Genomic DNA, 13,009 nt, shown 5'->3' on the forward strand with positions numbered 1-13,009 from the left:
TTTGTTCCTAAGAATTAGATTGGGTGCGTTCCATTTAACGCTCGCAACGTTCTTGAAATAATTTCATCTTTGTTGTTTGTCAAATATTAAACAAGGACAAGTAATGTTTGCGAGCGTTGCGAGCGTTAAATGGAACGCAGCTATTGTATAGTTTAACTCCTTTGCAGTTATTTAGCAATCATACATTTTGTGCTTTTAAATTTATTTATATATATTTAGCAGTTATAATAATTTATAATCAAAAGATGATTTTATACCGTCACAAATGTCCTGTATATTTAATAACTTTTCCCACAAAAATTATAATTAAATCTCGTTTATCTGAAAAATATTGCATTAAGGCAGAAACAAATCTACTATAATTAATAATTTTTATCTAACTTTCTCATAAAGAAAACATTTCAAGATAGACTTTTGAGTCAACGGTTTTCTTTAAACTTTCTTTATCTTTTCTTTGCATTGTTCCATATTCCACTTTCGAAACGCACGTCCGTTCTATTTAAAACCCGACGAATCTCGTCAGGTCGGAAAGATAAAGATTTATACCTATTTTGTCAGCAAAATAACGGACAAAATTATCGATATTCTCAACCCCCCCCCCCCCCCCTCGATAAGATAGAGGAAAGAATTTAAAGACTTTTTGGACCGTTAGAGAGATATATATATATACGTCATTTCGTTTCTTCACCTTGAATTACTTGAATATCGCGATTCACATGCCAACCAGCGCAACCGCGCATGCACGGCGCTGCAGAAAGAATCTGCAGTGAGCTGGAAAAGGCGTCAGGCGAAGGGCCTCGATCCTAAACGAACCTAAAAGGGTCGATCGGTAAAATGGCATTTTCGAATGCAAAAAGCGGCACGCCGTGGTGAGCCCGTCCCGCTCGAGCGTCGGCGGCGCCCAAATGGGATCGCGAACAGCCATGCTTTGCCGTTCGTTTCACAACGCCGTGCGTTTCGAATGAGTCATCAACTGGCCGGCGGCGGCGAGCGGAGAGCGAGGGGAGTAAGGCTGCTCGGCGCGCTGTCGAGAGTCGTCAGGGCGCGAGGCGGAACCAGGGGCTTTGTTTATCGTAAGATACGACCGACGATGGCGTCAGAAAGGGAGGACGACATCGGGGAACTGAGCGACATTATTCTGCAGGAGAGTTCGGACGCCGAGACGTTGCAGGTAAGACCAAGTGGCCGCGTCCCCTCGGCTCGCCGCAGGTCACCGGGACACGCGTGCGTTTCGTGCCGCTTAACCTTCTCGGTTAGGCAGTTTTCACTGTTTTCAGTACCTTAGATTGTTTTTTTTTTTTTTTAAGAGAGCCCGAGATATAAATTCACTTACACAAATGGATCCCCGCTGTAAACCCGGAAGTTTTTCTACAGAAAATATATTTACTTTTTGTAGGAAAATATGTGGCACTATCGACTCAAAACAAAATATTTGTTTATAGAATTCTTTATCTTGTTGTCTTCTGTTGATTCTGTACGAACTACTGGATGAAAATTTTTCCTTTAGTAAAACTTCAGGTTTACTGTGTAATTAAAGTATTATAAAAAGTATTTTAATATCGGTTTTGGAGAAATAATTATTTATATATTTGGAATTAAAAAATTCTTAAGATGAGCGAAGACTTATACTTTTTTATTCGTGTTTTTCTTTGGTTTTTTAAATTTCGTTAATGTTTAAATTATTAACAAATATTAATCATTGAGATCTTTTGGAAATATATTCTACCGTTAATCTTTTTCTATAAAAACTTTGTAAAAGTTGTATAATTCTTAAAAATTTAATACAGCTTAAATTTAATAAATTTTGTTGTCCAGTGCAAACGCAAGTTGAGCAGGAAACCAAAGAGAGTGCTGCAGTTTTCGGATGGAGTAATGGAGGAATACTCATCGGAAGATGAAGTTGACGCCCCAAAGAATAGTAAAATTATGTCGCAGATAGATACCGTAATTACACATATAAATTACATAATATACAGCTTGATTATAAGTATAAAGATTCTATAAAGCAGTTCTAAATGAACATAAACATTCTATATCTAATGAGAAATAAGATTAAAAAAGATTTTAGTAAAAAAATATTTATTAATATTTTATACAATTTTAATATTTTATTAGGCTTTTTTTGGCTTTTATTACTGCTTTTTTCAAGAAAATGCAATAAATTGAATGTTTTATACTTATGACCAAGGCTATATCTAATATAACTTTATTATATATATTCAATAAAATATAAAATAATGATATTATTTTGTAGAAAAATATGAATTGGTTACCATGGGCGTGGTACCAAACCACATTGCTGAGTTCAAAAATGTTGGACGGCTGTGACTACGTTGGCGAATGCCTGGCCAATTTCTTCGGCATAACGGCGCCCAAGTATCAGTTCGAGATCAACGAGTTTTATAGACTGCAGGCGCTCGAGAGAGAAATGCTACACAAGCAAGATTTGGAGATGGGCGGATGGAACGAACAAAAGAAGAACAATCTCATAAATAAGGATGCTACACTGACAAGCGAATGTAAGTAGCTGACGTTAAGTGAGGGAGGTTGATACTGAGGAAAACATGTTAAATGTGTTACGAATTCTCTATTTTGAATGCATTTGAAGTATTGCCTACACATAGCTTTAATTGACAGAGATTTAAACGCTCAATTCTAAATTTATTAGCAAACCTGCGTTAGGAGGTAATGCTTGAAGAAAAATTTTCAACGAATATTTTTCTATGCAATATTAAAGCTTTTTGAATGATATAAAGTAATGAATGTAATTGTTAAACAAGAAAGCATGTGACACAAAGAAAAATATGATATTGAAAAGATACAAGCATTTAAATGGAACAAAACTCGCTGCCTTCATGTTAGTTGAGAACAACGTTCGTATGCATAAGAATTGTATATAAAAAGTTTTAGTATTATTTCTCGTAATAATTAATTAATCGTTACAATATATCGATATAATTTATTGTGTATGAACTATTATATATTACTTATAAGCTATTTTTATTATATTTATACTAAATCTGTTAGCAATATAAAAAATATGTTACCTCATTGTGAAAGATAATTTTTTTTTTTGAGTTCTGCATTTGCACGTACGTCCGTATAAAAATAAATAATACATTTGAATATGACTTGCTTTTAATTTATATCAGCCGTGACTCTTGCGGAATTATTATGCGATTAACGACAATAAATGTGCAATAAATTGATAAATGCCTTTTTTGTATTTAATAAAAGAAACATTCTTTTTATATCCAAAATTTCTTAGCTTAAATTATATTCCCTCGGTGAAGTGTTTCTTTAAAAGCATCTTCGTAAATTTACGGATATTAAGAAACAATATAGCGTAGCAAACGTACGATATAGTAATCAGCGTGTATCTAATATGTAAAATGATAAAAGTACATATTGCTCTCTCGATAGTTTCTTTTCTTCGAATACATCTTGAAATCCTGCACGTATTACGTGTCTCATTCATCGCCGCGTGTATATTTGCACATTGCAGTCTTTTGTCGAGTTAAAATCCTCGAACAACGCGTGAAAAAGTTCAACAGATGCCCTGTAAAAGTCTTTTAGACATTTGCATTTTTGTAGATCGCTCGGTGACCAGCTGAAAGTCTTTTACGCTTGAAAAAAAAAAAAATTTCTTTTTATGTCTCCGGCACAAACCTATGCAGCGCGCTGGTCAAAACTAGCAACGAGTCCTGGAGACCCTGCGGAAACTGTCTTTGCAGCCAGGAGCCCTTGTACTGCTCTATATGTGCCAACATCTTGTTCGCCACGTCGGTCCTGAAAGTCGGCGGCAGATTACACACTCCCAGATTGATAACCGCGAGGCCCATATTGCTGTTCGGATTCACACCGACGCCAATCAGCGTTCTGCCGATTTTACAGGCCGTCAGCATCAGATCGGACGTCAGTTGCAATTCCTGTATCTCCATCGACGCGAACTTGGAGGACAGGCTCGCCTCGTACATGGAATGGGATATTCGTTTGATCTGCTTCGTCACCTTCTACGAACGCGTAACGGCAAATTAGTAATGCCCTCAGGCATCTTATCTTGCTTCGTCCTTGGAATAGCAAGAAAGCCTTTCAGCAAGAGAAACATATCGACACGGAAGTCATTCTGTCCTCGATCGCTATTCAACAAAAGACGAGAAAACAGAATGACTGCTTCGTCTGTATGTTTCTCTTGCTGAAAAGTTTCTTAAGATATATTTCAGATATTCGAGCAAACGAGTGTACTTACAGCGAACAGATCGGCCGAGAGATACTCCAGATTCACATTATCCGGATCGGTCAGTAATCGATATAACGTGGAGCCGCGATTATCCGGTATCTGCTGCAAGTCTTTGACCGCTTGATTCTTACTCAATGTTAACACCAGTGTGTCTAAACGTCCCAACTCCAGCAGCGCGTTGCCGATTTTGTATTCCGAATCTTGAAACACGTGTATATCCAGTAATTTCGTGATGCACCTTTCTCTGCAAAATGAAACGATTTTATTGAACATAATGTAAATGCGCGTAAATATATTATTACGTATCGTCGATTGCAAATTTTGTGACAACGTTGTTACCTGACTGACGCGGACAACTCGGGGATGTCGTAATTCTCGTCGGATCCTAAATCTATTTCCGTGGTCGGGTTCCAAGCTAAACCAGCCGCCACCAAGTAGCCGATCCACGCGAAAGGATGCGGCGTGAGATGATGACTGCCCGACCAGTGCGCGACAACGACACCGATCGAGTTCTGCTCCAGAGACGTCTTTATCGCGTTTCTCGTGTTGGCGTACGTCGACGCCGGACATCCGGCCAGGCTGTTGTAACTGGCTGTGCCGGAGCTTGGTAAAACATTGCCGCCCGCCAGTCTGAACGGCTCCGTCCAATCGGAGAAATCGTAATCAGCCTGCAATCATCCGGATATATATATATATATATATATATAGTAAACGTCGTGAATTTTACTTAAATAATTGTCCCCGTTAAAAATTTGGGGAAAGAAATTCAGCTGTTACCTGAAATCCGTATTCAACAAGCACGATGTTAGTGGGAATATTGTGAAACTCGGATTTGGAGTGCAAACTGTTGGAACATAAAAGCAGAGTCGTGCTCGAGCTCAAATTGAGAATATGCCAGAGTTCCTGAAGGCACGAGTAAGACTTGAATACTTCCGACATGTCCGTTTCGAGCGTGTCGTTGACGGATACGCTCAAGTCGAAGCTGTCGGCCTGCACTAGCAAGGTGGTTAACCGCGGGCCTACGTGAACGTAATTTAAGCTAGGGAATACTGCGAGCAAGTCTTGAAAGATAGGCCACATTTGCATCAGGTGATGCTGGCTGACGTTAGAATCGACGTCCAACGTTGGAACTATGTCTAAATGGCGGTCTCTGGAAAAATATTAACACAATTTCCAAATATTACGTAACATAAAAATTTGATTTATTTTAATTTAAAAGATAATAAATAAATAGGTAAAAAGATCGCTAAAAATAAATTAATTAAGACAATGAAAGGAATGATGATGTAAATATAAAATTCATTTAAAAATCTCAAATCTCTCTCATTCGAAAATAATCTCTGGAAAAATATTAATACAATTTCCAAATATTACATAACATAAAAATTTGATTTATTTTAATTTAAAAGATAATAAATAAATAGGTAAAAAGATCGCTACACAGTTAAAAACAAATTAATTAAGACAATGAAAGGAATGATGATGTAAATATAAAATTCATTTAAAAATCTCAAATCTCTCTCATTTGAAAATAATCTCTCAAAAAATATTAACACAATTTCTAAATACTACATAATATAAACATTTTATTTATCTTCATTTAAAAGGTAATAAATAAATAGATAAAGGTCGCTACACAGTTAAAAACAAATTAATTAAGACAATGAAAGGAATGATGATAAAAATACAAAAAAATACAAAGTTTATTTAAAAAATCTCAAATCTCTTATTTGAAAATAATAGATTCTTAGAAATGAAAAAATCATAAATGTGTAAATTGTACCTGCAATATCTGTCCAGAGTCACCATCTCGGACTTGGAGTAGCACAGCTGCCAGTCGCAATTTTGCACAAGTCTAGAGTAGAGGTGTAAATGCGAGATCTTGAACGACGAGAGTAGATCGATAATGTGTAAAAGGTATTCCAGAGTCGGCACGCGTCCTCTGGGCGAAATGTCCAACAGTATACCGCGATGCGCGAATCTCGGCTCGTCCTTGATGAAGACTGGCTCGATCTCGCACACCTCCGACCTACTCTGACTCTTACTCAGACGCAGAATCTGCACGAACGTGCAGACCGCGTAATGCAGCCCCGCTAGACTTCCGGCGCTCACTTTGATGGAGTTATGCGTGATGTGCAATTGATAGCTATCCGCGATGTTAAATAGATTCCTATTCACGATGCATTCAATCGTATTGTCGTTGAGCATCTTGCCGCAACTGGGCTGCACCTCGCCGATCTTTACGTCGTGACCCAGTTCCAGCAGATGGGTCCTGCTGATCTCCCACACGTCTAATATTTTATGTACAGATTCACTGCCCTGGGGAATAAATTTATGAGCGCAATGAGAAATCACATAAAATCGAGAAAATTCTCTATTTACAGAACAAAGATTTAAAAGATTTTCCGAACGTTCGATGTCCATTTCTACCGGTGTAAAAATTAATTTTAATTTACTCTTTAACTAAAAATATAAAAATTGAGTTAAATCGAGATTAAAGTTAATCTACATTGGTAAACTATAAAGAAGCTTGCGTCAATTGAAAAGAAAAAAAAATCATGAAATTGTGAACGCTGAGATGTATATTTACGTACTCAGTTTAATTTACTCTTTAACTATTTCTAATTTTTAAGACTAGAAAAAGATAAAAAGAGCAAATTAAACTGAGACTAAAAAATTAATTTACATTGATAGAAATGGGCATGAAAAGATGTATCGATGTGGACCTAAATATTACCTGTATTATTGATATAAAAAGCTCCTTTCCGGCGATAAACGGGGCCGTGAAATTTTTTAGCTCGTTCACAGTCTTCGGCTGTGGCCACAGCAAGTTGTAGATACTTCCTTTGTCGATGATAGACTTGCTAGGACTCTCCTTGCCCGCATCGCGCGAAGGCACATCGTACGCCGGATCCGAGGACTTGTTCGATTCGACCGACAGCTGGCTCATATTGCACGTGAGACCCTTCTGGCAATAGTTCGCGTCCGGGTACGACATAGCGGCGCTGTGCATCGTCTCGTTCTCGTTCAGCATAAAATTCGATATGAATCTTTGAAGGAAACAGTGTAGAGATTGCTTCTTTCTGGACAACTCGTACGGCGTTTTCCCCGCAAACGTTCTGAAAGGGTAAAAGCAACGTTGTCGTTTGAATGACGATGACGCTTGTATAGTCGTCAACTAAAGGGCCTATCCAGACAAACTTGCATAATCATATACATAAAGAAAATTATATCCAATCGCATTTTACGTTCGTTCTTGTAATAGAAATGCGATTGGATATAATTTTCTTTATGCATATGATTAAGCAGTTACGCAAGTTTGTCTGGATAGGCCCAAAAGGTCGCAACATTTTATATTTTGACGGGTTTTGGAATGCAGTTTTGCTCGTGGAGCGATTGAACGTAATTGGCTAGCTCCATTAGCAGGAACCAATCGCTCGGTGAACAGACTGCGTTCCGACAATGATAAAATAAAAAGTGTTGCAACGCCTTTCAGACGACGACTATACGCTGCGAGAATAAATATAGTACTCGTACTACGACTCGAATCGCTCACCCCTTGGTAGCCCGTACAAGAGGATTCGCACCGGCCTGCAGCAGCTCCTGACAGATAGCGATGTCGCCGCGATTCACTGCGTCGTGCAACGGCGTTGCGCCGCAACCATTCTCGGCATTCACATCGGCTCCTTTATCTGCATGAAAATTGCAACGTGAAATTCCATGTGAATGACGAAACGTGGTTACTACCAGGTGCCAACCATCTGTCTATTCATTACCAAGCAAACACGCGATAATGTCCTTGTTCCCGTAACATGCTGCCCAATGCAACGGCGTGTTCTTGCTGCCCTGCGAGTCCCACGAGTTAACGTCTAATCCTGCATCCAGCAGCTGTACTACTCTGTCTATTCTGTAAAAAGGATACGTGCCGATTGTTCCGTGACGCTAATAGGCTAATGTCCATTTCTATCAACGTACAGATTAACTTTAATCTCTCGCTTTAACTCTGCTCCTTATCTTTTTCTACTTCTTGGAACAGAATTTTTCGAAAAAAAATATAAAAATTGAGTTAACTCGAGATTAAAGTTAATCTACATTGGCAAACTATAAAAAAGCTTGCGTCAATTTAAAGGAGAAAAAAAAATCATGAAATTGTGAACGCTGAGATGTATATTTACGTACTCGGAAGCGGCCGTTGCCCTCAACATCTCCTCTATATAAATACGTCGTATTGCATCGTTCGAGGCAACATCCACCGCATTACGTCCGTCCGCGTTCGGCACGGCTGGATCGGCGCCGCAATTCAGAAGGGTTCTCACAATGTCCGCCTGATTGGTCTAAACGCGAAAGATGCAAATAGAAAAATGTAATAATACAAACAGAAAGATAAAGAGCTGCCTGGAGGAACGTTGCGCCTAACATTCCTTTTTCTTTTTATCACTGGATTTCATCACACGTTTAGCCATTTAGTCAACACACAAGCAACGTGTTTTTTTTTTTTATTAAACATGACTTAAAACATGACTTTTCATAAAACTGATGGCAGCAACGTTCTCCTGGGGAAAGCCCATCGAGCTCGGAAAGAAAGAAAATTGGAATCATGACGCCCCCCGGTAGAGGCATAACTGAAGAAGTACATCACGGACCTTCGAGGCGTACGACAGGAAAGTTCCTTCCTCCAAAACCGGTTGATTTAATATCTTGTCCCTCGTGATGCCCTCCGTGACGTTGCCGTTCTCACCTGCGGCAGAGGAAGGTCGACGGTGTAAAGAGCGAAAACAACGAAGGACGTTCTCTAATCCCAAAATACAAGGGAGGTTCGTGCGGAATTTGAAGTGGACGGGGGGAGAGAGAAAGGGATCGCCCTGAACTCCCCGCGTCACTTTCTCCCTCTCTCTCTCTCTCTAGGACTACGTACACGCGTCCAGAAGCGACCTGATAATGTCAGTACGTCCGTGTTCGATCGCCGTGCGAATGTTCTCGCAGACGCCTTGCATCGCTGATCCTTCGGATTCGGCCTGCAGCAGCTCGGGGTGGGACGGGTCAGGCCGGTGCGTCGCCGGGCGTCATCGGGCTGTCATCCCGCTGTCAGCTGTCAGACGGACTCGCGCCGGTCGTGTCGCCGATCTGCTCCCGCACGGCATGGCACACAACAGCGGCACACGACGCGCCCGCACCCCGCACGTACCAACACGCACCACACGGTGGTGCCACCACCTTCGCCGGCGGTGATCGGCGCACGCGCGTGCGCAGCACACAAATGCACGTTCATTCGTAAAGAAGTTTCTCAATAAAGTGAGAGAGCTCGGATGCCGTTGAACGTTAGAATTCTTTCGCCGAGAGTCACAAAACTTGACACTTATTATAGCGATAATAATATTTTCACATGTAAAGCATTGAATTAAATTTATTTTTTTTATTAATATAATGATTATAAATTCTGAATTGATTTGAACGTTTTTGAAAAGCGCGCTGAAAAATGCTAGTTGGCTTGAAAATGGCGAAGTTTGGTGGTCGAAACTTGAAAAACTTTCAACATCTTTGGACGCGTTGCTGTGGCTGCGAAAACATTTTCGTCAATTTAGCAGTTCGAGAGCGTGTCCGAACCGTGATTAGAAATCCCGCACTTATGAATTGAAAATTAGAAATTGTGTCCGCTAAAAAATTGTATTATTCCCTAGAAAAGGTGTCGCACTCGTCTCTCGTGGCGCGAAAAGAGCTAAAAAAAAGCAATTGGCGAGTGGAGTTCCCTAGGGAGGCACGCACAGCTGCTTCTCTCTCCCTGTTACTCGTCGCGGTGTCAACAATGAGCGTTCGTTCGTTTTCGCTCGCGTATGAATTCGCAAAAACTTAACTGTAACCTTCGCGCGTCTCGTCGCGTGTCATCCCGGTGCACGAAACGGGGCAGGAGGGAGTCCTCGCGAAGGTTCACGCGCCTCGGTGCACGCGAAAGGGATTTAAGAGGTCGAGGAGGTTGAATGCCCGAAGAGATCGTACTGAGAGTCACGTTGTTGACCCTCGGAATCGAGTAGGTCCAATTTAATTATGATAACCATGGAGTTGCTGTTCGGAGTACAAATAGATTCCGAGATGGTCATGCCGATCACGCTGAGCGGCGTGAATCTGAAGACGAAGGTGCAGGCGCTGAAGCAGGAGGCCGCGGAAAGGTGGAACCTGCCCAAGGATTCGTTTGGTAAAAAGTGACTTTGCGCTATTTGAAGAATCGGTCTCTGGTGACGCGGGACTCTTTTTATATTTTTAGCTAAAGAGTTCTTTGTCATTCGAGTTTAACGTCAGATTCTTTGGATTTGTTACGTCTGAGATGTGCACGCGTATTGGAAGTATTCGGACTGTCAAAATCCTTATTGAATTAAAGCCTTGTTTTTAATCTTCCTTGAGAAAAGATCAACTTTAATTTAAATCCAAGAACATACGATTAAAATGCAAGCCTCTTGAAATAATTCCTTGTAAATTAAACTTGGATAATCTTTGTTTTATGACAAACATGACATACTTAACATGATTGTGTTTTTTCCCCTTTAGAATTTATTTATTGCGGGCTTATACTCGAGGACGACGCAACAGTGGAGTCTGTCGGATTGAAGAATGGATCGATGGTGCATGCGTTGAAGAAGAAAGAACCGGAGTCGTCGATGATGAATAAGGACATATCAGAAGATTGCATATTACAGCTGGCATCGGCGTTTAAGTCTTTCAACGAGACCCCTGCGTTTAGAAGCGCTCTGCATGTAATTATCGTTTATAAATAATGTTACTTTTGTTATATGCCTCTAAATTGTATAATCAAATAGTAGAGATTCATTTTTATGTAATTAATATTAAGTCATCATTAAGAGAGGACTTACATAAACAAATGTTTTGATGTGTTTCAGCGTTTAAGCAAGAGGCCAGAGGTGATAGACAATATTATTTCTTCCTCTCCTGGATTGCACGAAGATGCGGTCGCCATTGCCATGTTGCAGGATCCCGATTTAATGGCGCACTTCATAGACGTCGACACTGTCAGAAGGTAATTACGATCCCCTAATTTGTACCACGGAAATATTATATGCACAAACGGCTTTGTCTCTCAAAGAAATACCACGGTTTTAAATAACATTTTTGTAGCTTGAACATGGATTGAAATTTTTTTTTTATTGTGCCGTGTATTTAGAATCGCGGAGCTGCATCCGGTGTTAATCGAGGCGGCGCAGAACATCGCGGCGGCCGTGCACGAGGAGGCGCACAACGCGGTCTCGAGCGGCTCGTCCAGCAGTTCGATGGCCAGCTCGCAGCCCACCACCGCGCGCTCCTACAGCGTGGACAGCATGAGCCTCGAGGAGGAGATGGCGCGCGACATCGCCCACTTTTTCGCCACGCAGCCCGTGAACGACAGCAATCTGCGCTTTCCCAACGCGACGCCGGCCGCGAATTCGCAGGCCGCGTCGCAGCGGCCGGACCACAATCCGCCGTCGTCCACGTCCGACGTTCACCACGGCGCCAATCAGCCCGCGACCGACAGTCAGCCGAGCACCGGCGTGATCACGTCGCAGATGTTCATGGAGGCGATGAGGCAGGCCGCGCTGGCGACCAATTCGAATCCGCAGCAGCCGGCCGCGTCGCCGGCGACCTCCCTGTCGCCGGTCCTACCGCTGTTCTCGCCACCGATCAACGATCTGCAGCGGCAGCTCGCGCAGATGCACGAGATGGGTCTGCAGGACGACACGATAAACGTACAGGCGCTGCAGTTTACCAACGGCGACGTGCAGGCGGCCATCGAGCTCGTGTTTAGTGGTTTCTATGATAATTAGTGGACAGACAGGTACGGACGGGACGAGGGTAACGCAATTACAGTTCGTACAAATGTCTTGGAAGGCAGTGTTTTCCAGATGAGGTGTCTGCCTGAGACATCCGCGGACATGTGTTCTCGATTTGTAACATAGGTACGTGTTGGTGCTGAGTCAGAGAATGTGTTCAAGATGTTTCGAAATTTACTTGTGAGGGGGACTCTTTTGTACGACTTTTTTTTGATACATTATTCACTGGTTATTAATAACACAGCAAGATCTGTGAAATTTCGTCTTTCAAGAACTCGTATAACTCGATTCGAATTATTATTCTAATTTATTTATTCTAATTCTTCAGAATGCGGTAGAGTCTGAAATACTTTGTTATTAAAATTATGCCGAAAATATATAAAGAAAATAGACACACATAATGTACATTAAGAAGAAATTGTATTTAATGAAAATGCTGCACTCGCTAAATGCTATGTATGAATTTTTATATCTCCGACAATTTATGTATATATATTTACTCGAGAGCGACATTGGCTTTTATTTCTTCCAACGTAACGTTTTTTGCGCCGTTAAGTACGAATAAGTACGAATGAACCAAGACATCCGGACACATATCACACATGCTCTGCACACAGTTATCTCCAAATTCTAATCAATACTGATACAATACTGGTTTGCGGAACTGTTATCTCTTTCGGTTTTTTTTTTCTACGCGCTTATATGTAGATAATTGGTTTTACATAGCATAACAAATTATGCAAAGTCATCAGAGGCTCAATCAAAGTTTAACATACCTACTTGAATAAAAATCAATGTAAATATACATGCGCATTTGTACATACATACATATATATATGTATATATATATATATATATATATATATATATATACATAAACTTTGATAAGATTTCTCTCTCTTTCTCTGTCTCTTTTGACGTTAACATCGTGGCATTTTTTTATTATCAATCGAAG

General features: G+C 40.7%; 3 protein-coding genes across 3 annotated transcripts; 2 read left to right on the plus strand and 1 right to left on the minus strand.

Annotated features, from left to right (window-relative positions):
• Positions 1–832: 832 nt before the first annotated feature.
• On the plus strand, positions 833–2,915 carry LOC105455046 (protein FAM177A1-like). The gene is made up of 3 exons (XM_011698086.1): positions 833–1,171; positions 1,816–1,944; positions 2,255–2,915. The coding sequence occupies exons 1-3, from the start codon at positions 848–850 to the stop codon at positions 2,525–2,527; spliced, it is 726 nt and encodes a 241-aa protein (XP_011696388.1). The 5' UTR covers positions 833–847; the 3' UTR covers positions 2,528–2,915.
• Positions 2,916–3,120: 205 nt separating this feature from the next.
• On the minus strand, positions 3,121–9,398 carry LOC105455047. The gene is made up of 11 exons (XM_011698087.1): positions 9,156–9,398; positions 8,884–8,978; positions 8,420–8,574; positions 8,017–8,147; positions 7,797–7,932; positions 6,978–7,359; positions 6,024–6,559; positions 5,018–5,390; positions 4,580–4,908; positions 4,250–4,484; positions 3,121–4,013 (listed from the first exon to the last, which is right to left on the minus strand). Exons 1-11 carry the CDS (start codon positions 9,232–9,234, stop codon positions 3,651–3,653), a joined length of 2,814 nt encoding a protein of 937 aa, XP_011696389.1. The 5' UTR covers positions 9,235–9,398; the 3' UTR covers positions 3,121–3,650.
• A 593-nt stretch (positions 9,399–9,991) lies between these two features.
• On the plus strand, positions 9,992–12,564 carry LOC105455048 (ubiquitin-like protein 7). The gene is made up of 4 exons (XM_011698088.1): positions 9,992–10,430; positions 10,781–10,986; positions 11,131–11,267; positions 11,412–12,564. Exons 1-4 carry the CDS (start codon positions 10,283–10,285, stop codon positions 12,046–12,048), a joined length of 1,128 nt encoding a protein of 375 aa, XP_011696390.1. The 5' UTR covers positions 9,992–10,282; the 3' UTR covers positions 12,049–12,564.
• Positions 12,565–13,009: the final 445 nt, after the last annotated feature.

The sequence above is a fragment of the Wasmannia auropunctata genome, unplaced genomic scaffold (assembly GCF_000956235.1).
Source record: "Wasmannia auropunctata unplaced genomic scaffold, wasmannia.A_1.0 LD335957.1, whole genome shotgun sequence".
In the NCBI taxonomy this organism is placed as follows: domain Eukaryota; kingdom Metazoa; phylum Arthropoda; class Insecta; order Hymenoptera; family Formicidae; genus Wasmannia; species Wasmannia auropunctata.